This window comes from Peromyscus eremicus, chromosome 7 (genome assembly GCF_949786415.1).
Source record: "Peromyscus eremicus chromosome 7, PerEre_H2_v1, whole genome shotgun sequence".
Classification (NCBI taxonomy): Eukaryota; Metazoa; Chordata; class Mammalia; order Rodentia; family Cricetidae; genus Peromyscus; species Peromyscus eremicus.
Genome location: NC_081422.1, coordinates 113,744,598 through 113,771,975, shown reverse-complemented (window position 1 = coordinate 113,771,975; position 27,378 = coordinate 113,744,598). Strand labels below are relative to the sequence as shown.

The 27,378-nt window shown below is 51.6% G+C and overlaps 1 protein-coding gene across 1 annotated transcript in view; it reads right to left on the bottom strand.

Moving 5' to 3' along the window:
- Window positions 1–27,378, bottom strand: part of Ttc21a (tetratricopeptide repeat domain 21A) — a 34,846-nt gene that overhangs the window by 5,768 nt on the left and 1,700 nt on the right. The window contains exons 2-19 of the mRNA XM_059268900.1: window positions 27,225–27,354; window positions 25,982–26,092; window positions 25,257–25,423; window positions 22,960–23,082; window positions 21,777–21,934; window positions 18,788–18,872; window positions 17,159–17,257; window positions 15,758–15,950; window positions 11,028–11,125; window positions 10,572–10,772; window positions 9,722–9,851; window positions 7,739–7,896; window positions 7,340–7,555; window positions 4,248–4,486; window positions 3,210–3,282; window positions 3,001–3,111; window positions 2,535–2,673; window positions 2,301–2,407 (exon numbers count right to left, since the gene is read on the bottom strand). Of these exons, the coding sequence (XP_059124883.1) occupies window positions 2,301–2,407; window positions 2,535–2,673; window positions 3,001–3,111; window positions 3,210–3,282; window positions 4,248–4,486; window positions 7,340–7,555; window positions 7,739–7,896; window positions 9,722–9,851; window positions 10,572–10,772; window positions 11,028–11,125; window positions 15,758–15,950; window positions 17,159–17,257; window positions 18,788–18,872; window positions 21,777–21,934; window positions 22,960–23,082; window positions 25,257–25,423; window positions 25,982–26,092; window positions 27,225–27,354 (2,538 nt within the window). The remainder of the gene's footprint in view (window positions 1–2,300; window positions 2,408–2,534; window positions 2,674–3,000; window positions 3,112–3,209; window positions 3,283–4,247; window positions 4,487–7,339; window positions 7,556–7,738; window positions 7,897–9,721; window positions 9,852–10,571; window positions 10,773–11,027; window positions 11,126–15,757; window positions 15,951–17,158; window positions 17,258–18,787; window positions 18,873–21,776; window positions 21,935–22,959; window positions 23,083–25,256; window positions 25,424–25,981; window positions 26,093–27,224; window positions 27,355–27,378) is intronic.

Genomic DNA, 27,378 nt, shown 5'->3' with positions numbered 1-27,378 from the left:
TCATTATATAACCAAGGATGACTTTGAACCTCTGATCCTGTGCTACCATGCCTGGTTTGCGTAGTGTTGAAGATAGAACCAAGACCTCTGTGTATGTTAGCAACTAAACTACGTCCCAGGACTGTGCTTGGATGGGTACACTTACTTTGCATCTATCTCCCTTCTGGAATTTGAGGGAGTTCTCAGATATCCAAGATGTGAACAGAGGAGGTGTGGAACAGGAAAGACAGCCAAGTTGCAGGAAGTGGGTACAAACTAGTGCTGGGCTCCTCCAGAACAAAGAGAAAAGTGTGGATTGGGTGGTAATTAAGAGAAGTCACTTTAGCTGGGCATGGTGGCGCACACCTTTAATCCCAGCACTCAGGAGGCAGAGGCAGGCGGATCTCTGTGAGTTCAAAGCCGGTCTGGTCTACAGAGCGAGATCCAGGACAGCCAGGGCTGTTACGCAGAGAAACACTGTCTCCAAAAACAACAACAACAATAACAACAAAAAAGAGAAGGCACCTCAGCGGTCCGTGTGAGGGGCTCTTCCGCTACAACTACACAGCTATCCTGGGAACAAGTGGGAGGCTGCACTTGTGGGTGGAGAGTGAGAAGGCGGGACAGGGATGGCCAGGGCCCTCGGACGGGGCAGCCCAGTATGGAAAGGTACAGGCCAGACTCAATCTTAGCTACATCTCCTTTCCTTATAATAGACCCATTAGAAGGCGAACACATTGCAAGTAAAAATGCACTCCTTTAATCCTAGGACTTGGGAGGCGGAGACGGGGATCTTTGAGCTCAAGGCTGGCTTATTCTACATCAGTGGTTCTCAATCTTCCTAATGCTGCGACCCTTTAATTCAGTTCCTCATGTTGTGGTGACCTCCAACCATAAAATTATTTTTGTTCCTAATTCATAACTGTAATTCGGCTACTGTTATGAATTGCAATGTAAGTATCTGTGTTTTCTGATAGGCGGCATCTGTGAAAGTAGCTCGTCCCCCCCCCCCCCCCCCCCGGGGTTGCGACCCACAGCTTGAGAACATTGGTCTTCATAGCCGTACTAGGCCAGCTAGGACTATAGAGTGAGACACCGTTTCAAAAAAAAAAAATAATAATAATAATAAAAATTCAAAATTCTTGGGCTGGAGAGACTGCTCAGCAGTTTAGAGCACATACTGCTCTTGTACAGGATCCGAGTTTAGTTCTCAGCACCCACATCAGGCAGCTCACAACCACCTAGACCTCCGGTTCTACGGAATCTAATGCCCTGCTCCGGTGTCCACAGGCACAAGGCATGCATGTGTTGCACATGCATATGTGTAGGTAAACACTCATATGGATAAAATACAAATAAATCTTTTAAAAATTGTGTTGACTAGAGGTGGGCAGTGGTGGCACACTCCTTTAACTCCAGCACTTGGGAAGCAGGCAGGGGAATCTCAGAGTTCAAGGCCAGCCTGGTCTACAAAGAGAGTTCCAGGACAGCCAGGACTACACTGAGAAACCCTGTCTTGAAAAAAAAAAATTGCATTGACTGTACCTAACTTACTGAGCATCAAAGCTGAGCAACAAGAACACTGTGGAGCGCTGGGTGAGCCTGAGAGAGAGAGTGGCCAATTGGAAGCTGTCGCTCGCTGCCACTGCTAGCATCTCCAAGGAGGAACAGCATCACGTATCTCCAGCCCAGGAAAAGTGAAAATCCAGGACTTGAAGTTCAGTTCCTAGTGAATGCATACCGCTTTCACACACTGAAAAAAGTTCTGGAACAAATCACCTTAAGTTGTAAACATCTCTACTTAGCTTTGGGTTTACGTCTTCATGTCTTTGGGCTTTATCTATTAGATAGAAATGTCACAATGTTTAGCTCAAAGCACCACCGTGAAAACTTAAAAGGAGAGCAGAGAAGCCAGACAGTAACACTTACCTGGATACTAGCACCCAGCAGGCTGAGGCAGGAGGACTACCATAAGGCCAGCCTGGGCTACATAGTGAGTTCTAGGCTAGCCTGGTTAAACATAGTAAGACCCTGATTCAAAAAGAAGGGAGGGAGGGCAGGAGGAAGGAACAGGGGGGGGGGGGGCAAGCAAGCCTGGCCCAGAGCTCTCAGTGCAGGGAACTGCTGCCGTTGTCAGCTGCCACCACACCGTCTTTAAGGACAGTCACTCTCTCCGGCCCTTCCCAGCCTAGCCCAGCCTTGTCAGGTGTGCTGTCACTGAGGAGCAGCGATGTGGAGTGAGTGAGCAGGGCAGACCCGTGGGCCGAGCCTTCCTTCCTCCCGACATCAGGAGCTACAGACAAAGAACTTGGGTCAATTACCTGGTTCAGCGTTTCAACCACATCCTCTTTTTTATGGCTCTTGTAAACCTTTGCCAGCAAAAGCAAGCACTTAACTTCATTCATCATGGATGGAATATCCTTGACCCCTAGAGAGAAATTCCAGTCAGAGTAGTCTGGCCCTTGGGTTGATGGGGAGGGCTGGGTCCACGTCCCCAGCTAATGTGGGAAGGCCAAGGAGGACAGAGGCAGGAGTGAGTTCGAACACCACCTCACCCGAATCTCGTTCCAAGGCCTGCTTCAGCACCTTCTCTGCCTTGTGGTATTTCTTCAGCTTCAGGAGCAGTTCGGCCAGTTCGCAGCACAGGAAGTCCTGCCCGCTGATCTTCTGGGCAGCCTCATAGTAATTAATGGCCTTAGTGCAAACAGGAAATATTGGCTTCAGTTTGGCTCTGCATGGGAGTGGCTGACACCATGTCCCTTCAGCAGCCACTACATCAGATTGCAGATTGCCCCTCAGCATACAGAAGGCCAAGATGAATGCCCCAGCCCCACCTCCCAACAGGGTTCAGGCCTCAGGCGAAGCAGGCAGGGCCACAGTGCAGACTGCAGAGCTCACCACTGGTCACACTCTCAGTGGGAAGCTGTAGTGAAATACTGGGTCCCTTCCCATCTAAACCCTCAGCTCCTGGGCTTTCTCCTTCTGTCCCTGCATGGCTGGCCATCCCCAGGGCAGCCTCACCTTGGTGTACTGGTGGGTCTTCATGTAGGCTTGTCCAATCCTACTGACCAAGGAGGCATCATGTGGGTTCTTTCTATAGGCTTCATCATACACCTCCAGGGCCTTCTCAGGCTGGTGGGGCAAAGTATGGAAGGGGGTGTCTTTCTCTTCTCTCACTGGAGAAGTGATCGGGGAGCTAGTTAGCAAGGCCCAGAAGCTCCCTCACTTACCTCCTGAATGTTCATGAAAGCATCACCCAGTAGCAGGCTGCTATGGGGACCGGGCAGATGTTCACAGAGCTCCCTACAGGAGAAATCAACTGCTAGTGTCCATCCATTTATCATTCTTGAGTCCCGAGATCCTGGGGAGCACTGACAGCCATCTGAGCCATCTGAGCCATCCGGGCCACCCCAACCCTCCGATCTTCCCCATGAGCAGTCATAGTATTGGACATTTTTCTTAGTTTGGGTTTGGTTGTTTTTGAGCCAGGGTCCACGTCCTCAAGCTGATTATCAACTCCTGATCCTCTAGTTTCTACCTCCCAAGTACTGGGATTCCAGTTGTGGCGACCCAGCTGGTTTTATGTCACACTGAAGACTGAACATGGGGCTAATGGAATGCTAAGCAAGCAGTCTATAACCGGGCTACATCTCCAGCTATACCTCCTTTTCCTGAGATGCTGGGTTGGCACATGGCCACTGAGCCCCACCCCAGCCCTACACTGCCCCCCTGAAACTCCAATCTGGACATGCTACCCTGTTGATCAGTTTCTACCCTGCCAGCTCCCCAACCCCAACACTGCCTGTCTTTTCACAGAGAAAGGGGCTGGGAAGGGCCTCTTGAGTTTCCAGCACCAAATCCTAGGAGACAGAGGGATGGGGCTTCCGACTTCCACTCTCTTTCCTCACCCACCCCACACGGATCAACCCTGAGGCCCTGCACCGTGGTTCTTCAAGGAAAGTGAAAAAGGAGGGCCAGGGTGTGAATGTGTTCTCATGATTCCTTTGACATCAGTGCAGGGATCCAGGCCTCTGTGCTCCCACCATAATGTAAAACATGCAGGGCAGAGGTCAGGGGAAGGGCAGGCAGCAGGGCTGAGGGTCCTCAGAACTCACCCACGGGCAGGGAGACCTACGAGGTGTTCATACCATGGTATAATGCACCCTGGGCATACACTCTGGAGATCAAACTGAAGACATACAACACAAGGAAACCCTCCCCGCAGCCAGCGGCAAAGGCGTTGTCTGCTGCAGCCGTGGGGCCCTTACATGTAGCATCCGATGTAGAGGCGCACGTCCTTGCGAGTGTTCAGGTAGATGCTGGCCATCTTCTCCTTGGCTTCTGTGTAGCAGGGCTGCTTGGGTGTGATGCCTCTCAGCATGCTCAGTGCCAAGTCCACGTTGCCTTTGCTCAGAGCCAAGTCCACATTGGCAACTGTGATCCGCATCTCCTCTGGTGTGCCGCTGAACTCGTTGATGGCATCCTGCATGATCTTGGTGGCCTCATGCTATAACGTGGAGATGAAACAGACCCTCTCTTTGGAATTATCTACTACAGGTGACCCAAGGACATTTATACCACCTTTTCCACCCCAGCCCAGGGGTGCTCCTGTGCCAAGAAGGTACTCAGCTGCCTGTAGAGCAGCTGTGGAGGCAAGGGCCAGCCATTAGAACACACAGTGCTGCTGTCACCATTGTGCCTCTCCTAATGGGGACAGCTCATCCAACCACACCCTTCCCACTGGGAGAGCAGCGAGAGCAGTTATGATGATGGGCACCGGCAATCCATCACTTGGGAGGCGGAGGTAGGAGGATCATGAGTTTCATGCCAATCTGGACTACATAGACAATTTAAAAAAAAACAAAACTAATGAAGGGGTGAGGAGGTGCCTCAGCAGGTAAAGGTGCTTGCTGCTAAGTTCAATCCCCAGGATGCATATGGTGGAAGGAGGGAGCCAACTCCCATAGTTTGCCCTCTAACCTCCAGCATGCAGTGCCTACACACCTCCATACATGGTCATGTACGCACACACACAAAAATAAGTAAGCATCATTTTAAAAGTTAAAACAAGCAAAAGCAAACACACAAATCAAACAACCAAATACCTGAGATTCCCAAACCCAAACCCTCAAAGTGCTAGGTTGGAGTGAGCATACTCTCCGGAGTGTAACCTGTCCTGGGCTGCCGGCAGCTCCTCGTCTGGGAGAGCCTTAGCAGGAAGTTGGCTGGAGCCCTGGCTCACAGCGCTCGGCCCCCATCTTTGTCTGGCTGTAGAAACGACTTTCAATTTATCCCCTGTTTATTCTCCTGAGCCCGGGATGGGCAGAAGCAGAGAGGCGCTGCATTGAGAACCTCCATCAGCAGTCCTGGCCTTCTATGGTTTAGAGCTGGCCACCCTAGGGATGTCCCTGTGCTCCTGGGGGTGGGAGGCTGTCTCACTCCATTCACAGCCCCATCCTCTATCCTCTGTCCCCAGTGGGAACATCTGGGCTTGTCCTTCACCCAGTTCCCTTCCTGGTGCCTGACACACCAACCCTTAGCTTTGGCAATGACTGCGCTATCAGCTGACTTTGGATGGGGCGGTTCCTGGTTCTGCACAGATAGACGGAGCATCCATCTCTATCTGTTGCTTCCACGTTCACATATTTACCCAGAGAACCCCCCTTTCTCTCTCTCTCTCTCTCTCTCTCTCTCTCTCTCTCTCTCTCTCTCTCTCTCTGTCTCTGTCTCTCTCTCTCTCTCTCTCTCTCTCTCTCTCTCTTTCTGTGTGTGTGTATGTGTGCGCACGTGCGTGCATGTGCGCGCTGCAGCTGCATGCTAGAGCATGAGCAGGTGGTATACCAGCACATGTGTGCACATGCCAGAGGTCAGTCTCTGGTGTCATTCCCTAGGAACCATTCATCTTACTTTTGAAATGGAGTCTCTCAGTGCCCTGGAACTCGTTCATTTGAGTGGGCTGACTGGCTATCGAGCCCCAGAGAGCCTCCTGGCTCCACCTCCCCTGCTCTGGAATTACAGTCATGTGTCCCCAAACATGGCTTTTTTTGTTTTTGTTTTTGTTTTTGTTTTTGAACACAAAGTTTCTCTGTGTAACAGCTCTGGTTGTCCCGGAACTTGCTTCGTAACCAGTCTAGCTTTGAACTCAGAGAGATCTGCCTGCCTCAGCCTCTCCAGTATTGGTGTCTTAGGGTTTCTGTTGCTGTGAAGAGACCCCATGACCACAGTAACTCTTACAAAGAAAAACATTTAATTTTGAAGGCTTGCTTACATTCAGTCCATTATCGTCATGGAGGGAAGCAAGGCATCCTGCAGGCAGACATGGTGCTAGAGAGGTAGCCAAGAGTTCTTACATCTGATACAAAGGCCACAGGAAGTGAACTGTCTCACTGGATGTGGCTTGAGCATATATGAGACCTCAAAGCCCTCCTCCACAGTGACACACTTCCTCCAACAAGACCACGCCCACTCCAAGAAGGCCACACCTCCCATTAGTGCCACTCCCTCTGGAGTCCATTTTCTTTAGCTGGGATTAAAGGCATATGCCACCATGCTGCCTCCCCTTTCCTCAAGGACTGAACTTGAGTTCAGGTCCTCACACTCGCATGGCAAGCACTTTACCAACTGAGCCATCTTCATGATCCCTGTATCTTGAAAGAGAAAAAACCTTTCAGGCTAGTTTCCTGTCTCTATCAGGCTCATCACAGGGGAAGGCTATGGACCTTGCTCACAGAGATGGTCCAGGACAGACTGCATCCTGTAAGCTGGCAAGACTAGTGAGACCTAGGTATCATACAGACATCAGCTGCTTCAGGTCTTGCTCTTGTCTCTTGCAGAGAGAGGCAGGGAGATCTCTGTGAGTTCAAGGCTAGCCTGGTCTATATAGTGAGTTCTAGGACAGCCAGAGCTACATAAGAGACCCTGTCTCAACCAAGCTAAACTAACAAACAAATAGGGCTCAAATCATAGCCCAAGTGAACATCAGGCAAAATCAGAGCTTGGCTCCCGGGCTGATCTCCTGGGGCCTCCAAATGTGCCCCAGCCTAGGGGATGGGAGCAGAGCATTTCTTTCTTTGTTGTGTGTCTATATGTTTGGTATGCATCCATGTGTGTACACATGTTCCCATTGTGGGGGTGGAGGCATGTGTGTGCAGGTGCACACTCATGTGTTTGTACGAGGGAAGAGGCTGACATCAGGTGTCTTCCTCAGTTGCTCTCCACTTTGGGCAAGCCTCTCTCACTGAACCTAAAACTCTCAGACATATTGTGGGTCCTGGCAACTAGAACTCTGGTCCTAAAGCTTTCAACACAAGCTCTTTAGTCACTGAGCCTAATCCTCAGCCCCAAACAAGGCATTTCTCACCAGCTCCCCGTTCAGTCGGAGGGCCTCTACCAGCTCCAGCAGGATGGATGCCCGCTCGCTGGGCTCAACGGAGGGGCCTCGGAGCTTCTTGTTCTCTTCCGCCTTTGTGGTGGGCAACTTGATGATCATTTTCAAGGTCTTTATGGCCTCAGCATAGTCACCAGTCTTGTTGAGGGCCCTGGCTTTGATGAAGTGGTAGAGGGGGTGGTCTCGGACCTAGAGAGGAAGAGCGGAAATGGGTCTAGCTCACCTCTGCTCTCAGGTGGCAGCCTGAGGAACTTCTCCAGGGGAGCCAATGAGGCTGCCGTGCCTGTGGGTGAGCAGAGGGTCTGGGGGGTTTATGTCTTTACACGCTCCCCCTGCCCCAGCAATGGGCCACAGAGTGTAGAGAGCTCCCACCTGGAAGTTGTGGCTGACACCCAGCTCTAAACAATGGGAACACATGGCAAAGTTGCCCTGAGCCAGGTAGATCTGGGACATGAGGAGGTGGGCATCCACTAAGGTGGGATCCAGCTCCAGGCAGCGCTGCAGGGTGCTCTGGGCATTCTCCAGCTCTCCTAGGAACACAAAACCAAAGTCTGCATCCAGGGATCTTCAGGAGCCCCTGAGACCCAACAAGCAGAGGGAGAATGGATTTCACACATGCAGTCATTCAGAAATCTGGCATTCAGCTGGGCAGTGGTGGTGCACGCTTTTAATCCTGGCACTCAGGAGGCAGAGGCAGGTTGATTTCTGTGAGTTCAAGGCCAGCCTGGTCTACAGAAATCTGGCATTTACAGAAATCTCTATAAAATGTTGGTATTTTACCCACTTTTAAAGTGTGTGTGTGCATGCGTGCGTGCGTGCGTGCGTGTGTGTGTGTGTGTGCGCGCGCACGACAAAGGACGACCTCCAGTGTCATTCCTTAGGAGCCATTCACCTTGTGTTGAGACAGGGTTGGTCTCCGGCCTGGAGCTCACCACGTAGGCTAGGCTGGCCAGCCAGCCCTGGGGTTCCACCTGCTCATCTCTGCCTCTCTGGCACTAGTATTCCAAGCATGGGGTCAAACTCAGGTCCTTGTGCTTGCAAGGAAGTCGCTTTAATGACTGAGCTCTTTGCTCTGACCTGAAAGGCCTGTTAGAAAGTCTCAGTAAACTTAGTATCTGCATGACTCTGTAAGGCTGGTTTTCTTTGGTTTGTTTGTTTTGTTTGTTTGTTTGTTTGTTTTTGAGACAGGGTTTCTCTGTGTAGCTTTGCGCCTTTCCTGGAGCTCACTCAGTAGCCCAGGCTGGCCTCGAACTCACGGAGATCCACCTGGCTCTGCCTCCCGAGTGCTGGGATTAAAGGCGTGTGCCACCAACGCCTGGCTGTAAGGCTTCTTTCTAATCCTTGTATTTTTGGTGGTGCTGGGAATTGAACCATGGACCTCAGGCATGTTAAGCAGGCACTATATCGGCTTGGGCCTTGACATACTATCTTTTGGATGTGGGACACAGGATGCAGTCCTGTAAGCCATTCAGCCCAAGGGACAAAGTCTTCATTTAAACTCAAGCCCATGGGAGTCTGAACTCCTGACACTAGGAGACTCAGGGGCCTCTCTGAAGCCAGGCAGGCAGTCCTGGTTTGAGAGTGCCCCCTTAATGCTAGGGTGCAGAGGGCCAAGAGGGGTACTTCCTCCTTCCATAGCCAGACCTCTCCACAGCTTCCGCCTGTAGTCCATCATCTGAAGGGGTGGGGGAAACACCTCTTTTGGGTCCCAAACTCCCTCATCTTTCCCTGTGTGCTGTGGAAAGGAAGAAGTCACCATGGCAACCTAATCACCTGGAGACCTAGCTTTGGTCCCAAACCTTCTGGTAGCTGCCAATGCCTCTGGGACAGTCTTTTTTCCCTGGCCTTGAACCCAAGAGACCTTAAAGCTATGAGTGAACCTGGCACAGAAAGCCTTGGGGATGAAGACTTAGGAGCCCTCAGATGAGTGAAACCCCTCAGTGTAGAGCCCACTGGAGAATGGAAATCATCTGTTTGCAGGTAAGAAGATGGGTGGGGCCATGCGTGCTTCAGGGGAGGACCGTGTGTCAGAGAGAACAACTGGGCATCCATGAGATGTTCTTCCCTTTCCTCTCTCTGGTGCCTCAACTCCCGCAACCCAGGAGAAGCTGGCAGACATGGCTGTAGCCTCAGGGAAAGCCTTACAATCCAGGGCCTTGTGGGAATACTCTTCCTATCCCACACGTCCTTCCTAGTTCCGCCACAGCAGCGTTCTGTGTATGCGTGTATGTACATATGTATGCGGGTGTGTATGTGTGTCACACACAGAGACAGGAAAAGAATCCCAGGCAAGGAGCCTGTGGATACACCTAGGGCAGAAGCTCCACCAGGTGTCTGCGAGGACTCGCTGCTCACCTGAGAGAAACTTGACCTGAGCCATCACATACAATGGCTCCATCATGGCCGGGGCTACCTTCACCACAGGACTCAAGATCATAGCGACTTGTTTAAGAAGTGGAGACACGAGCTGGCCAGGTGACCGAGGCTGTGGGAACAGCAGGGGCTAAATGTGTGGTTTGTCTTATTTCTTCTCCTACCACCTTCTCTTTCCAAACCCCCTGCCCCCCAGGGTCTCATGTAGCCCATGACAGCCTCGAATTCCCTATGCGCCAAGGATGATCTTGAACTTCTAACCCTCCTTCTTCTACCTCCTGAGTGCTGGGATTATAGCTCATGTCAGGATATGGACAGGTGCATGGCCAGTGTGCTGCCCCACCCAAATACGGTGCCTGTACCACGGCTTCAGAAAGGCCTGGGAGCTTGTGAGAGATGTGACGCTTTGGGCCTCACCTGGGACATCCAACTCTGCACCAGAACAGCCTCTGAGGTGATCTGGCTTCAGCGTGTTCCAGTTTGAAAAGACCTGGGGCTGGGGCTGTCACTCAGGGGATGGAGCACTTGCTCTGCTGCAGTATGAGTGCCATCCACAGCACCCCATAAACTGGGTGTGGTGGCACACACCTGCAATCCCAGCTCTCAGGATGTGAAGGCCGGAGGATCAGGAATTCAAAGATCATCTTTGGCTGCATAGCAAGTTAGAGGCTAACCTGGGCTACAGGAGACCCTGTCTCAAAACAAGTCAAGACAACAACAGCTCCGTCTGGCTTGGTGGCTGGCCAGGTAAAGCCCTGGCTTCTGTCCTTGTGTGGCCACCAACCACACCTGTACTTTAGGCCCCTGCCATGAAGATGGGTCTTCCCCTAACCTGCTTGGGGCAGAAATGCAGATACTCCTTGGCAATGCAGACCAGAAAGAGGGGGTCCAGCTTTTCAAAGTACTCGGGGCTCAGGGCCAGGCCCTGCATGCTGGAGAAATGCAGCTCCACTGCCTCCTTCAGCAGCGCTGTGGCCTCTTGCTCCAGCTTTTGCTTCTTCGACGCCACAAGGGCTTGCAGGAAAACCAGCACCTGTGCAAGAGAGGCTGGGCTCAGGCTGGGGCTCAGGCTGGGGCTCAGCTTGGGGCTCAGGCTGGGGCTCAGCTTGGGGCTCAGCCTGGGGTTCAGCTTGGGGCTCAGCTTGGGGCTCAGCCTGGGGCTCAGCCTGGGGCTCCCAGGCTGGCTGGGGAGACCGGCCGAGTGAGCGCACGAGCCGTAAGGTGGGCCATTTTGATGGCCCTCTGCTGGAGACTCCACCCAGGAGCCATCTTGCCCATTAGCTCTGACCTCAGACTTCCCAAGGGACTGCTGCACCTCCTTGAGGAACTCCAGCTGGTTCGCGGCCTCCTCCAGCTGGCCCTGTAAGATCTGGCACCAGATGCTCCCTGTGGATGGGACAAGAATGAAGCTGAGCAGGCAGCAGAGCCAGCAGCCTGGCAGCTCCGGGGTGGACTGAGACTGGGAGAGGAGGGGCACAGGCAGGCTGTCTGCTCACATCTGCACAAACAAGGAGTGAGGCTTGCGTGTGTGGCAGAGAGCTGAAGCGGAAAGGCAACAAAGACCATTATCCCTATGTGTTGACTTTAACAATGGCTCCATTGATAACCACCGTTAACAACTTGGGGTTTAACCCTTCAGACATTTTTTAAAGTATTTGTTATTAATGTACACACAGCAATACGCAACTCAAAGATCTACTTTTAGGGGTTCAGGGTATAGCATGCATGAAGCCCTGGGTTCAACTCCTAGCATGGTGACAAATAAAATTGTGTATATGTGTGCACATGCATGAACGTGTGTGCCACGTTGCACATGTGGAGGACAGAAGACAAGTGTCAAGTGACAAGTCAGCGCTCTCCTTTGTGGGGCCATCAGGCTTGCAGGAGGCCACTTTACATACTCAGCCATCCCTGTTTCAGTCTTTACCAATCTAAAATGTAAGGAGGGCTGGAGAGAGGCTGCGCTGGTGGAGCACTGCTCCTCAGAGGACCCAGTTAGGTTCCCAGCCCTCACAACGGGGGCTCACAACAGGGGCTCACAACAGGGGCTCACAACAGGGGCTCACAACAGGGGCTCACAACAGAGGGCTCACAACAGGGGCTCACAACAGGGGCTCACAACAGAGGGCTCACAACAGGGGCTCACAACAGGGGCTCACAACGGGGGGCTCACAACGGGGGGGGGGCTCACAACAGGGGCTCACAACAGAGGGCTCACAACAGGGGCTCACAACAGGGGCCTCACAACTGCCTGCAACTCCAGCTCCAGGGCATCCAACACCCTCTTCTGACCTCTGTGGACACACACACACACACACACACACACATACACACACACGCACACACGCACACACACACACACACGCACGTACGCACGCACACATATGCACATGCACGCACCCCACACCTGTATACACACAATGTCAAAGGAACAAAGGAATGAGTTTTAATTCATATGCTCTTGATTATTAGGGGAAATTCGAGACACGGTTTCTCTGTGTAGTTTTGGTGCCTGTCCTGGAACTCGCTCTGTAGCCCAGGCTGGCCTCAAACTCACAGAGATCTGCCTGGTTCTGCCTCCTGAGTGCTGGGATTAAAGGTGTGTGCCACCATCACCCAGTGTTTTTTTTTTTTTTTTCTTTTATGGTGGTAGTGGTAGTAGGGATTGAAAGCCTTAAATATGCCAGGCTATGGCATGACTAAACTATGTCTGCCTATTTCTTTTTATATACTATGGTTATTAACTTGTTTTTATTTTATTTATTTATTTATTTATTTTTTGGTTTTTCGAGACAGGGTTTCTCCGTGTAGCTTGTGCCTTTCCTGGAACTCACTTGGTAGCCCAGGCCGGCCTCGAACTCACAGAGATCCGCCTGGCTCTGCCTCCCGAGTGCTGGGATTAAAGGCGTGTGCCACCACCGCCCGGCCTATTAACTTGTTTTTAATCATTAGTATTTTTGATACAGTGTCTCATGTAGCCTAGGCTGGCCTCCAATATCTATGTAGCTGGGGATGACCTTGAACTCTTGCTCCTCCGGCTTCTGCCTCCCACTGCTGGGATGACAGGTACACATCTACATCCCAGCTGATGGTGCCCTTTATTCATGGGACATAGCAGATTATTCAAACACAGAAGAAGTCCCAGGCTCTCTGGGACCTTACGTTTGTTCCTCAGAGGTCCGCTGATTTGCATGACCCACTGGACGCCCTCCCCACACACGCTGCTTGCAGGCCTAGAAGCCCAGACTGACTGTAACTGTGGCAGGTCTTCTAAGCCAAGGCCAGCACGTGCCCCTGCCTCCCGCTTCAGCTAAGATGGGGAATCCAGCTCGATTGAAGGGCTGGGCTTGGTGAGCGGTAAGGTCTGTGTGAGACAGACTTGTGACTAGTTTGCATCCCGCTGGCTGCCTGCTGGGGCTTTCCCTAAATGAGGAAGTTAGGAAGGAAAGGCTCAACATGGTGAGGGAGTCTTCTTTCTGTGTTCTACAGCCCTAGTGGTGGTGCTGGGTCCCCTGGGGCAACACTCTCCTCTCTCCATTTTGGCTTCTGGACAAGAAATGTTCTAGCACTCCACTTCCTGGATGACTGCCCCACTGTGAGCTTTTGCTCTCTCCTTCTCGACCTTGGGCTTGTGTTTCTAGGGTCCCTGGAGCTCTTGGGAGAAAGCTGGTCTACTCATTTCGTCTCTGAGACAGGGCCTCTGTGTGGGGAGGATAGCCATGGAATCCTTCTGCCTCAGTCTTCTGAGAGCTGGGGTAATGGGCATGGGCTGCCACGTCCAGCTTTGGTCTTTAGTTGGCTCCTTTCTGCCTATGTTGGCTCACACGTTTCTAGACCTGCTTGGAATTTCCATGCATTCGTAGTGTTCGCCTCTGAGGTTCTTGACACTTCTGGTCTGCTAAAGGCACCTTTCCGAACTTTTCCCACGGCTGCAGTGGAGACATCTCTTCTTTCTATCTATCGTAGCCAGAGCTCTCCATGTAGACCAGGCTGGCCTTAAACTCACATAGATCCACCTGTCTCTGCCTCCTGAGTGCTGGGATTAAAGTCATGGGCCACCACACATGGGCTTGGACTCATCTTTTAAGAATGTCTTCAGGGCTGGCAAGATTGCTCAGCAGGTAAAAATGCTTGCTGCGTAAGCCTGGTGATCTGAGTTTGATTCCCTGGGCCTTACATAAAGGTGGAAGAGGAGACCCCAAGCTGTCCTCGGATCTCCATAAGTGTGCCGTGATTTGCACACAGGCACACCACACCCTAACAAATAAAATAAAAGCCTTCATGGTATATGCCTATAATCCCAACACTTGGAGGCAGAGGCAGGAGAGTCAGTTCAAAGCCGTTTTTGGATGGATCAAGTTCGAGGCCAGCCTGTACTACATAAGATCTTCTTTCCTTAAAAAAAGAAATTAATTTTCATGGGATTTGAGCTGGAGGAGAGGTAGATGGTGTGAGGGCCGGCCAAATGTGCTGAACAGGAAGTTACAATTACTCTGATAATTACACTGTCTCCAAGAGGCCAGAGCTTAGAACAAGGGACCACAAACACTCATTCCCCCAGAGCTAGCCAAGAACAGTTGTCCTAAGCACTGCGCCAGCTTCCTCAACCCAAGCAGACTCCGTACTTCAGAACGCATGCAGATTACAGTGTTGGGTTGTTTAAAAAATGTATAAAGTAGGCAGGGATGCCGGTTGGGAATAAAGAGAAAAGGGGCTGGGGGTGCTGCTTAGTCTATAGAGTGCTTGTTTACTACGTATAAAACCCTGGGTTCAAAATCTAGCGCTGGTCAGCCATGTGGTGCACGCCTTTAATCCCAGCATTGGAGAGGCAGAGGCAGGCAGATCACTGGGTTCTGAGCTAGTCTGGTCTACAGAGTGAGTTCCAGGACAGTCAGGGCTACACAGAGAGACCCTGTCTCAAAAACCAAACCAAACCAAACAAACAAAAGACATAATACCACAGCACCGTGTACACAGGGCATGGTGGCCACATTTGTACCCCAGCACTTGGGAAGTAGAGAGAGGCAGGGGGGTCAGAGGCTCATCCTTGACTGCACAGTGAACTCGAGAACAGCCTGGGCTACAGGAGACCCTGTCTTAAAAACCAAAATAAACAATTAAATGCAAGAACCTGGGGCACATTGGTACATGCCTGTAATCCCAGCAATTAGAAGGCTGAAGGACTGCAAGTTCAAAACTAGCCTGGGTAACATAGTGAGACCTTGTCTCAAAAACAAACAAACAAAGCTGGGTGGTGGTGGCACACGCCTTTAATCCCAGCACTCGGAGGCAGAGCCAGGCGGATCTCTGTGAGTTCGAGGCCAGCCTGGTCTACAGAGCGAGATCCAGGAAAGGCGCAAAGCTACACAGAGAAACCCTGTCTCGAAAAACCAAAAAAAACAAAAAACAAAAAACAAACAAAAAAAAAACAAACAAACAAATGAAAGAAAAACAAAAACCATCAACTAAAAAAAAATGGGGCCTCTGCTGTGAAGGGTCATAGTAAGACTCCCTGTTAGGAATGGTTAATATGAGCTAAGGTAGAAAGAAAAAGCAGGGCTTCTGGAAAGGTCATTCGACACTTACACATAGGAAGATATCAGGACAGACAGGAAAGTAACACCTCAGAGAGCCCTCCCTGGTGGCTTGTCAGCTCCAGATCTGCACAGGGAGTCAGGATGTGCATCCAGAGGCTGTGTGTGTGTGTGTGTGTGTGTGTGTGTGTGTGTGTGTGTGTGTGTCTCGGGGTGGTCGTGGTAAGGACATCTCTACTTCCGGCCTGTGGGGGCTGAGAAGGGGCGGGGTCACCAGAATATGCACTGACCTACCCGTTTTCGTTGATGTAGGACGTGGGTGCTGCAGCCACGACATGGATCAGTCCTGGGCCTTCCATCTAAATTGGTGGCTTCACTGGAAGACCCCAATAGTACAGTACCCCCTAAACTCACACAAGTCTGGAGAGAATGTTCCCAGGCCCAGGGAGGATACACCACCCTGCCCTGCCCGGCCTGCAGAGACCTGCCAAGGCATCCAGCCTGTTCTCCTCCAGCTTCATGGCCTCCTTGTACCACAGACATGCTTCCTTCACTTGCTGCTGTAGGATGAAGAGGTAGCCCAGCTCTGTGGCCACAAGGGCACAGGAGGGTGTGGCCATGAAGATTCGCTCCAGGAAGCCGCTCACAAGCCGCTGGACCTCCTGGTGCTTCCCACACTGCCAAGAGTGGACATGTGGAAACAGAGTCTAGTCAGCCCAAGCTGGCTGGGTGCAGATACACGAGAAGTGGGGCATTTCAGCAGAGCTGGGGAGGCCCCAAGAGCCCAAGAGGTACCTGGGAGCTCCATCTAGGAAGAAGCTGGGTGTATGTAGCTAGCTATCCATCTCCTGAGGAACCTGCCTCCAGCCACAGGGTCCTCCAGACACATCCTTGGCTGGCCACAGTAACTGATTTTTTTTTTTTTTTCTTCAAGACAGGGTTTCTCTGTATCCTGGCTGTTCTAGAACTCTCTCTGTTGACAAGACTGGCCTTGAACTCACAAAGACCAACTTGCCTCTGCTTCCCGAGTGCCGGGATTAAAGGTGTGCACCACCACTGCTCAGCAGTAACTGATCTTCGTAGTTACCAACAGGTTGTTTTGTTTTTGTGACAAAGTCTCATGTAGCCCAGGTGGCCTTGAACTCCTGATCCTCTTGCCTCTACCCTGAGTGCTGGGATCACAGGTGTGCATCACCACTCCCAACTTCTTACCAGAAGGTGGGATTTGGTTCTGTGTTTGTTTGTTTGATTGCTTGTTTGTTTTTATCTAAAGCTTGTTGAAAAGCTATTTGAGTTTGGTGACGGGAGGTGGCTGTGATGAGCCATGTCCCATGCCATATGAGGACAAAGCTGAGAAATGCAGACATACACATGAAGAGGGACAGTCACCCAGTCTGTCACCAGCACTTAGCAACTGCTTCTGGTCTCTGCAGCCCAGGGTTGGTCTCATTCTTAGTTTTTCCTGTAAACTTTTCTTGGAGAGAAAAATTATTTGGCAACTTGGTCTGTTTGGACATTCGATGCCAGAGGCCCAGCTGGACTGTCTGTCAGGTCACTATACGAGGAGAATATGGGTGCTGGATCAGGGCTGGTGTGGTTCTGCATAGCGAGGCAGTGGTACCTCCTCTCCCTGGTAGGGCCACTCTCAAAGCCCTTCAGACCCCATCTCCCTGGTCACTGTAGCACCTCCATGGGGCACCTTGGAGGAGGACATGTGGCCACATCCATGTCACTGTTATCAGCCAGAGAAGGGCAGAAGCCACAGGGATGGGCTACCCAGGCAGAAGGTCCAGGTCTAGGAGAGGGGTTGGGTGCTCAGAGCATAGAGAGAAGCCAAGGTCTTCTCATGGGGGGTGTGGTCAGAAACTGGGTGCCGCCTACTTACCAGTCTGCTGACCACAAGAATCTTCTTAAGGTGGAGGCTGGGATTCTGGGGTTCTCGAGTCTCTAGCGCCTTGATTAGACTTCTAACACGATCTGTAGCCTGCAGGGGCAAAAGAGACAATGTGGGAGTTTGCGGACATAGCTTGGGTGGTTGAGTGCTTGCCTAGCATGCATGAAGCCCTGAGGCCCACAGCAGAAAGCCAAGCATGGTGGCATGCCTGTAACCCCAGCACTCAGGAGGTAGAGGCAGGGGGTCAACACAGGAAGGATGTTCCAGACCCTGTCTATAAATGGAACAAAGCAAAACCGAACCCCAAAACACAAAACCAGAGTTGGTGGGACTTTTCAGTCCCGCTGCACATTAGTTGGGAGATTTTGGGCACTCCATGCTCAGCTTTGAGGCCACCCTCTGAGATTCGGCTTTGCTTGTCCCAGATGACCTAGCCATCAAAACTGTTTCAAAATCCCACAAATGGAGCCTGAAGGAACATTATTCCCTCCAGGGATGACCCTGGCCCCTCTCTGAGTGTGTGAGGAAGCTGCCCTGCTGGGCTTACCAAGGCAGAGGCCATTGCTATAAGTAGCCTCATGTGACCACACCATTACCCTAAGTCCCTGCCTGTGGCTTGCAGCAGCCAAGTCCTCAGCTCTATTCTGACACATGTGTCACATGGGCACCTCTGTCCCCAGTGGACCTCCTACAATGCTCTAAGTGAATGTTGCCGTCCAGACTCCCCAGCACAGCAGAGGGAGGGTTAAAAGGTCTGGGGTCACCTAGGCACCCAGGCAACTGATTCCCTTATGTGCTTGACTCTCCTGCCCACACCCCAGCTAGGGGCAGGGAAGCTGGGGTTCTCAGCTGCAAAGCTTTGTCAAAAGAGAAGCCTAGGGGCCAGAGAGAAGGCTCAACAGGGAAGCCTGACATCCTGAGTTCTATCCCTGGGACCCACATGGTGGAGGAGAAGGTTGAACATCCTGCAGGCTGTCCTCTGACCCCTATACATTTGATCCGCCATCCCCAACATGGATCCAGAGAGGGAGGAAATGGAGTGGGAGAATCCCAGCTGGGTCTGCTCTCATTGGGAGGCCCCAGAGCTTGAGGTGGGGGTGAAGACAGGGCACGAGATGCTGACCCTGCCTGTATGGTGGCCCTGCTGATGTCAGGCCTGACGAAGGCCTGTTCTGGAGTAGTAGCAAATCTGTGTTCCTTCCCCCAGAGACAGTGCCAGCGCCCTTTTCAAGGGCTTTCCCCTGGTACGGACTGTTCCTCTATGTTACCCCAACCCAGAAACCCACCATCTCGGGAGCTCTGCTGATGGGAGGAACCAGAACTTCCTTCCTCCTGCTGTGACCCCCTTAGATTCTGCTTTGCTGGGCTCATCAAAGGATGGTAAAGCCAGGGCTGAGGCTGGGGCTTGGCCTACGGTGGGTCCCTCTTCATACCTATCTGTTCAATGCCCAACTTCTAAGTCAGTGTGCCCCTCCCTCTGGCTCTGGCTCTCCTCCCCCCACTCTCTGTCTTTTGTGGGGACGGGGTCTTGACCTGAACTCGTATCTGATCAATCCTGCCTCAGCCTCCTAGTGCTGAGATGTGTCCCTGGCTCAGCTTCTGAGTCTTGAGGTGACTTACCGTGGCCGTGCTTCCTTCCCTCACAAGCTCATGCAGAGTTAGAATTTGCCAGGCATCAATATTGCTTTCATCTTTTTCAAGGATTCTGGAATAGGAGGAGGAGTGACGTGAACGGACAGTGTTCGCAGCTCAGCTAGGATGGGCTATCAGGAACATCTGACTACCTTCTAACAGCCATTCCTCTTTAATTATTTTGTAATTTTATGAATTTGTGCGCGCCTGTTTGGTCCTCTGAAGGTGGACTTGCAGTTGTGAACCACCAGGTGTAGGTGCTGGGAACTGAACTTGGGTCCTCTGGGAGAGCAGCAAGAGATTTTAACTGCTGAGCCATCTCTCCAGGTTCTCTGTCGCATGAGTTCTTGCTGCTGCCTCCTCCTCCTCTCCCCCTCCCCCTCCTCCTCCTCCTGCCCCCTCCTCCTGCCCCCTCCCCCTCCTCCTCCTCCCCCTCCTCCTCCTCTCCCCCTCCTCCTCCTCCTCCCCTCCCCCTCCTCCTGCCCCCTCCCCCTCCTCCTCCCCCCTCCTCCTCCTCCTCTCCCCCCTCCTCCTCCTCCTCCCCTCCCCCTCCTCCTGCCCCCTCCCCCTCCTCCTCCTCCCCCTCCTCCTCCTCCTCTCCCCCCTCCTCCTCCTCCTCTCCCCCCTCCTCCTCCTCCTCTCCCCCCTCCTCCTCCTCCTCCTCTCCCCCTCCTCCTCCTCCTCCTTCTTTTTTTGAGACCAGGTTTCATGTTCTCCAGGCTGGCCTTGAACTTGTTATGTAACTCAGGCTGGCTTCAAAATCCTTCTGCTTCTACCCTCAGAGAGCTGGCATTACAGGTATGTGCCACCACACTTAGTTCAGGGTTACTCAAATTAACAAACAGGATTGCAGTGTGAATGGGGGCAGCCAATACTGAAAGAGGTCTAGCCAGGGCTAATGATTCAGAAAGCACTGGGGACCCCAAGGCAGGAGCTCTTGCTGTTTTTCTATTTGGAAGACGAAACCACAAAGCAAAACAAAACAACTTTTAGATGGCTCAGGGGGTAAAGGCAGTTGCCACACAAGAGGGTTATCCTTCGTTCCCAGGACCCACGTAGAGGGTGGGAGGAGAGAACCAGCTTCATATTACTGTCCTCTGACCTCCACACCTGCCATGGAGCATGTGAGTACACACACACACACACACACACACACACACACACACACACACACACACGAGAGAGAGAGAGAGAGAGAGAGAGAGAGAGAGAGAGAGAGAGAGAGAGAGAGACTGAGATTACTTCAAGAGCAACAGTGTTCTTAAACTCCAAGTCATTTCTCCAGCCCCTCATCTCATAGTTTTTAAAAAATGAATGAAATTGAAGGGCTGGAGAGATGGCTGGGTGGTTTGGGGCAGTGACTGCTTTTGCAGAGGATCTAAATTTGATTCCCAGCACCCACATGGTGGCTCACAACCATCTGTAACTCTAGTTCCAGGGGATCTGATGCGTGCCTTTGACCTCATGCACCAGGCATGAGGGAGTACACAGACAAAACACCTGGACACATAAAATAAAATGATCAGGACACAAGAACAGCCACCCTGGTGGCACCCCCCTGCTGCTCCTCACAGCAGCTGCTCCTCACGCTGTCCCTTGTCTCATTTTGATGGCTCTGTCTGCATATGGCCTACAGCTCCATCCCTTCCTCACTCCTGTACCAGGCTTTCTTTTGGGGCCACCAACCAGCTCCCCAGTCAGACATGCAGACTAATAGTTATGGATGCTCGGCCTTGTCTTAGCTCTTATTTTAACCCGTTTCTCTTTATCTGTGTTTTGCCTGGGGCTTTTCACCTTTCTTTCTTTCTTTCTTTCTTTCTTTCTTTCTTTCTTTCTTTCTTTCTTTCTTTCTTTCTTTCTGTATATCTTACATTTCATGTCTGGCTGGCAGCTGCCTGGCTCAGGTGTGTCCCTCTCTTTTCTCCCTGATCTTTTCTCTCCTTCTTCTCACGTTCCTAAATTTCTCCTCCCACCTCTCCTCTTGTCCCGCCAGCCCTGCCTAGCTATTGGCCATTCAACTTTTTATTAGAGCAATCAGGTGCCTTAGGTAGCAACACATCTTTTCATAATTAAACAAATTCAACACACACAAATATAACACACCTTTGTACAGTTAAAGTAATATTCTGCAGCATAAACAAATGTAACATTTCTTTGTCTAGTTAAAATATTCCACAGCACACTCTAGAGAGGACCCAGGAAGATGCAATGAGTTGCTGCCCTCATCCCTCTGTCCCCCAAGCCGACCCTGTCACTACACGGCTCCTCTGTCTCTTCCTTGCCCCCTCCAGGGAAATGGGACCTACTTTCGAGGGAGAGGCAGGACGACATTGAGTTCAAGTACAGTCTGAGCTTCATTGTGATACTTGTCTCAAAAACAGAAAACCTGAATTTAGAGAGAAGGCTCAGCAGGTAACGGCCGAGAGCAAGCCTGGGGACTTGAGTTCGATCCCCGGCCCCATATGGTGGGAGGGGAGAACCAGCTCCTGGAAGTTCTCATCTGACCTCTACACACACATTTGTGATGATGATGATAATAAATAAACAAATAAAAATTAAAAGAAAAACCAAGCCAAGTGTGAAGGCTCACCAGTGTAATTCCAGCACTTGGGAGGCTGAGGCAGGAGGATTGCCATAGGTTTGAGGCCAGCCTGTGCTACATGGTGAGTTTCAGAACAACCTAGACCACAGAGTGAGATTCTTTCTCAGACCCAAACCAAACCAAACCTCCCTGAAAAACAGGTCAGTCACGGTGGCTTAAGCTTATAATTATAGCTTGGGAGGCTGAGGCAGGAGGATCACAGATCACAGGAGAATCAGCCTAGGCTTCAGAATGAGATCAAATAAGATTTTGCAAGAGCTGAGGCTGTAGTTCTGTGGTGGAGTGTTTTTGTAGCTTCAGCGAGGCCCTGGTTCCATTCCCAGCACCCCAGAATACCCGAAAGGGAGGCAGCCTGGCAGGCGGCCCTTCCCTCACCTGAGTGCGGTCTCTATTGTCTGGTCCCAATCTTGCCGGGCCAGGAACAGTCTCATCTTCAGGACTAAGGCGGGAAGGAAGTTCCCTGAGGCCGTAGTGACCTGGTTCGCCACCTCCAGGGCCCTGGAGAAGTTCTGCTGGGTCATGAAGTATGTTGCCTGTGGGGAGCCAGAGAGAAGAGCCCCTACCAGTGACGAAGGGGCAGGTTCAACATCAGGGGCTAGGGGTCAGGATGGGCAGCCTAGATCCTTCTGGCCGGGCCTATAGGCCAAAGGCCCAGAGTTTAACTGTGGGGTCTACCTGCCAGGTAGCCAGCTGGGGAGCTGTTTACTCTATGTGACTGGGGATCATGGTCTCTGCAGCCCTGTGTTGGTCACTGTTCCCCTGGGGTGTCCCGCTAGCAGCTTTGAGGGCCAGAGCAGGACTTCCAAAAAGGCTTGGGGGCTGGGGTGTAGCTCAATTGGTAGAACAATTGCTTAGCATGCATGAGCCCCGGGGTTCTATGCAGGCATGGTGGTGTGTCCCATCATGCCCCCCTTTCCTTCTGTGATTTAAGGATTATGTAGTCATTTTGTAAGGACAGACAGACACACAGAAAGATAGTAAGAGAGCAGTTTTCTTCTCTCAAAGATGGAATCAATGAGGATCACAAAAAAAAAAAAGAAAAAGAAAAAGAATTTCATTCAAATTAAGACCAGGAAATGCAAAACATGCAAAGTGTATGCCTCCCTTTTCCTGTGGCCATTAAGTAACTTTAACAAGTGGGAGGAGATTGGGGCAAATGGGGGGAGTAAAAGTCAGAGGTAGAAGAGGCAAAGAGGGAGGTGACCCAACCCAGCCCCAGCCGACCGAGGAAGTGCTGCCCAGCCACTCCCACGGCTCCTCAGATCAGGAACTCAGGGCTAGCCTCAGCTACGTCGTGAGTCCAAGGCCAGCCTTGGATACACGAGAGCCTATATCAAAACACCAAATAGGGACCAAGGATGCAGCTCAGTGGCAGAGTGCTTGCCTAGCGTGCAAAGCCCTGGGCCCAACTCTCTAGCATTCAAAACAATACAAAACAGAGTGAGAAGGACGTTCACACAAAGCAGGGAGGAGTGGGCTCTGGACTGGTGGACCTGAGTTCCCCGGCAGAACCCTGGCTCCAGGGAAGCAGCCAAACTTGCCCACTTCCCCTGCCCACCTTGCCCATCAGCCCCAGCACATCTTTGGTGTCCTGAGTTCCTTGTTCCAGGTACTTGATGGATTTCTTCACAACATGGGGCTTATTGGAAGTGAGGTCCACCCAGCCTCTGAGCACGTAGCCCTGGGATGAGAACGAGAAGAAAGGTCCTGGGTCAGGCTCATCCCAGGCTAGCTCATGACCTGCTCTCTGCCATCTGCACATCGCAGGTGGCATCACCAGATCCCAGCGGGCTATCTCCTCTACCAGGTGGTCTCTCCTGCCTTCATTGCCTGTGACACCCTGCCACCCCTCACCTTCCAAATCAGGCCTCATACATCTCACAAGGACTTGGTTACAGCTTAGCCTGGCAGCTCCCCCACAGGGGCCTCCCTTTCTTGCTCCCCACATCCCACAGCTCTTCATCACTCCTCTCAGGCCTCTTCCCTGTATCACCAGGGGACTAGTCATTGCAGTCAGGTTAACAGTCCTGGGGCTCGGGCAGGGCTGCTCTCGGCCTCTTCCAGTTACAGTGAGGGCCAGGCCTGGGGAGCAGCTCTGGAGGAGAGGGGTGCTGCCTTGAGCACCCCTTCATAGTCCAGCCCAGTGTTTCTCTTTTCTTCCCTGACCGCTCCCCCAAGGAGACAATGCCTCCCTCTAGATATGTGTACAGTACATATCTGTTTTAGACACGTCAATTTTCACCCCTTCCCATGGACAAATGTTTACACTCTTGAACACTGCCATGAGGCTTTCCGAGAACTCACAGTCCAAATGGGCTTCCAGTCCGAGCATCAGCACCAACATGAGGTACTGACCACTCAGATCCATCAGGACGGTGCAGGAGAGCAGGGCTCAGTGTGACTGACAGCTCACTCGGGTTTTCCAAAGAACCAGGGGACCCGAACTTTCAGGTAGACCCTTCTGACTTCTTTCCTTCTGAGACAGTCTTGCCCTATATCCCAGACTGGCTTCTTGCTCCTGATCCTCCTGCCTCATCCTCCCAGGTGCTAGAATGACAGGCATGTGCTACCATCACACCACGCCTGCTTGCTTAGTTAAATCTTATGATTTCTCTAAAATGCTCTATCACATTTATGTATGTATATCTGTATGTACGTAGTGTGTGTATGTGTGTGCGCATGTGTGCACACATGTGCCACCATATGGGTTCCAGAGGTCATCAGGCTTGACAGTGAATGCCTTTACCTACTGAGCCATCTTGCCTGCCAAATCGTCTGATTTTTTTTACATGTCAGCAACAAATTCAAGATGTTTAGAGAATACCATGGCAGAAGATGCTCAAGAGATGGCTTGGCGGTTAAAAGCATTGCCTGCTCTTCTAGAGGACCCTGGTTTGAGTCCCAGCACCCACACAGCAGCTCACAGCCATCTGTAACTCTAGTTCCAGGTGTCTATCATGCATGTGGTATACAGACATAAATGTGGGCAAAACACACATACACATAAAAAAATAAGTTCAACAAAGAATCTAAAAACAGTTATAATGGGATGGGTATGTACGGTAGAGTGCCTGCCCTGGGTTCCACCTCCAGCATTGAGTAAGTGCTTGCCTGTGATTTTAGCACTCTGGAGGCGGAGGCAGGAGGAACAGAAGAAGTTCAAGGCCATCCTTGGCTACAGGGTGAACTACATGCAACCTTGTGGAGCTGCAGAACCCAGGTTTGAGTACAACAGCTGTTATCACCATCATCAGAAGCAGCTGTGGGCACCCACAAGCCCTCTCAAGAGCAGGCTGCTGTTGTTCCCTTGCAGGAGGAGCTGGCAGGATCACGTTAGCCCAGCCTGCACCTCACTGCTAGGTATATGTAATTTTGCCCTGATGGCAGGTTGCCTCCGAGGTGCTAAGGTACATGTGGGGGAGGGGTGGTCCTTCCGGGAGAGACTCCGTCTGTGTAGCTATGGGGAAGTGGTCATTCAGGCTGAAGTGAGGTTGTTTCGGTTTATGGCTGCTTTGGGGTCAAGCCCAATAGACTCATTGGACTTTAGAGTAATTGTACTTCGGTCTGTCTTTGATGCCCTCTTTGGGGTAAGCATGTGCTTGTTTGTGTCTCTCAGGAAAAGTTTATGCAATAGACCCTGTCCAAAAAAAAAAAAAAAAAAAGAGGTAGGCCATACAAAAGCAGTCTAGAGGACTGTGGACACTCTGCACAAATGTACTGTGGTTTTAGACAAGGTATAAATGAGAGACCCCATGCCTGGATGTGGCCCTAGTCCCAGGGCTCTCTGGGAGTGACCCCACTATGATGCATTTGGTGGCTGCTTTGCTTGGCTGTGGCCCTGAGATGCTCCTGTACCTCTTTGGAGCCACTGCAGACCTTCAGCATGTGGTCAACGTATTCTCTGGCCTTGTCATGGCGGTCTACGAGCCAGAGGAAGAGGCCGGCATAGTACAGGGCAGTATCACTGGCCGTCTTGCGGATCTCCTTCAAGCTGCTCTCCAACTCTTGAACTGCTTCTCCATCTAAATCCACAAGAAGAAGAGGCTGAGTGAGGACCAGGTGGTTCTTGTCTGATGCAGTGTATCATTCTTTGCACCAGCAACGCCTGCCCCTCGGGAGCTGTGTACACATGGGCTCAGTTTACTGTCTGGGAGGCACTCCCCCATCCCATGTTCATCAGTGTGCTCAGCAGATGGACTGAACCTGAATCCCTAACTGAGGCCCACGGCCCATCCTGAGTGAGAGATGGGAGTCTACATTGGCACCTCTCTCTGACTCCCTAGAGACTGATATTAGGAGCACAGTTATTTAGAATGGTTGAGTTTATGCTTTCAAACGCTTGGTCTGGAGGGTGACCCCTTTGGTCATGCTTTTTGCCTGCTTCCTTGCAGGTGGTTTCAGGCATCGGGTCTTCTCTGAGGCCTGTGGGGTGAGGATGAGGGATAGCCTGTCTTGGCTGGCTAACAGCAGACTCAAGTTGCCCGTGCATACCCCTTCTTCAATAGCTCTCGAGGGGCTATATCTCGGCAGTGGCTTTTTGTCCCCTAGGGGCCCAGTCCACTAAGCATAGCTGCACTCACCAATGATGTCACAGCATTTGTGAGCATAAAGCAGAGCGATGACAGAGCATAGGGCCATATCTGGGTGGCTTTGGATGCTCTCCAGCTCACTGATGGCATCATGGATATGGTCTGTAGAAAGAATGTACACAGTTCTGCTCTGGGGTTCCAGACAGACAACATGGGACCCCTGTTAGGCATCACCAGCTTTCACACACAGAATCTAGGGACAAACTGATTAGAAAGGTCCCCAAAAGCCTGTACTTCCTGGAGGGTGAAGTTCTCTGAAGCTGTTGGCTCTGTGTCTAGGCTGGCAAGGGGAGGTCTGTATGTGCGCCTGTGTACGGAGGTCAGAGGATGGCCTTAGGTGGTTTTCTGTTGTTTGTTTGCTTGTTTTGTTTTTCGAGACAAGGTTTCTCTGTGTAGCCCTGGCTGTCCCAGAACTCTCTCTGTAGACCAAGTTGGCCTCCAACTCACAGAGTTCTGCTGCCTCTGCCTCCTGAGTGCTGGGATCAAAGGCGTGCGCCACCACCGCCCGGCCTCGTCAGTGCTCTTAACCGGTGGGCCATCTCTCCAGCCCTCAGTTTTGTATTTTGTTTTGAGAAAGGCTCTCAAGTTTGGGACTTGATAGGTAATGTAGTCTAAAATAACAGACCGTGAACTTCCGACCCTCCTGCTTGCACCTCAGAAGTGCTAGGACAACAAAGGTGCACCACTGCACCCAGCCCACGGGCTAAGAATTTTAGAGGTGTGCCCCAGAATGAGCCTGGGAACTCTGGAGGGGCTGGAGTCAGTTCTGAGGAGGGACAGGGCATTCTCAGCCAGTTGCTCAAGACCCACCAATGACATTTATCCTGAATGTCCCCAACACTGGCCACAGGCTGCTCAGACAGTTCTCAGCACCTGGCTCTCTAAGTCCCACCCTCTTACATCTACGCCCCACTTTCCTGTGCTCATACTTCTCACGTCTCCTTTCCCAAAGATCCAGCTCCCTGCTTCCAAGCCTGAGGAGAGTTCAACAGTCATGTAGCCCTCTCTCTCACAACTCATTTTGCAGACAGGGAAACTGAGGCTCATGGCTGGTATAGTGAGCCAAGATCTCAAAATTCAACCTGATTATAGACTTCACAGGTTTCTGTTTATCAACGGGACTCCGCAGTCAGTATGAGGCCATTTCCATAGGAACGTAGCTAGACGTAGGCATCCGGATGCTGCCAGAGGGTAAGGACTAAGGGTGGTACCTGGCATCAGAATAACGCCTTACCTTCCCCAAGGGCTCCATAAGCTTTGAAGAACTGCAGCACAGGGTCATTGCTGTACCTCTCTAAGCCCACACCCGCAGCCTGCTGCACGTGGTGGAAGTACTTTTCCTGGCTGTAGTAAATGATCGAAGCCTGTGTGAGGAAGACATGGTTGTA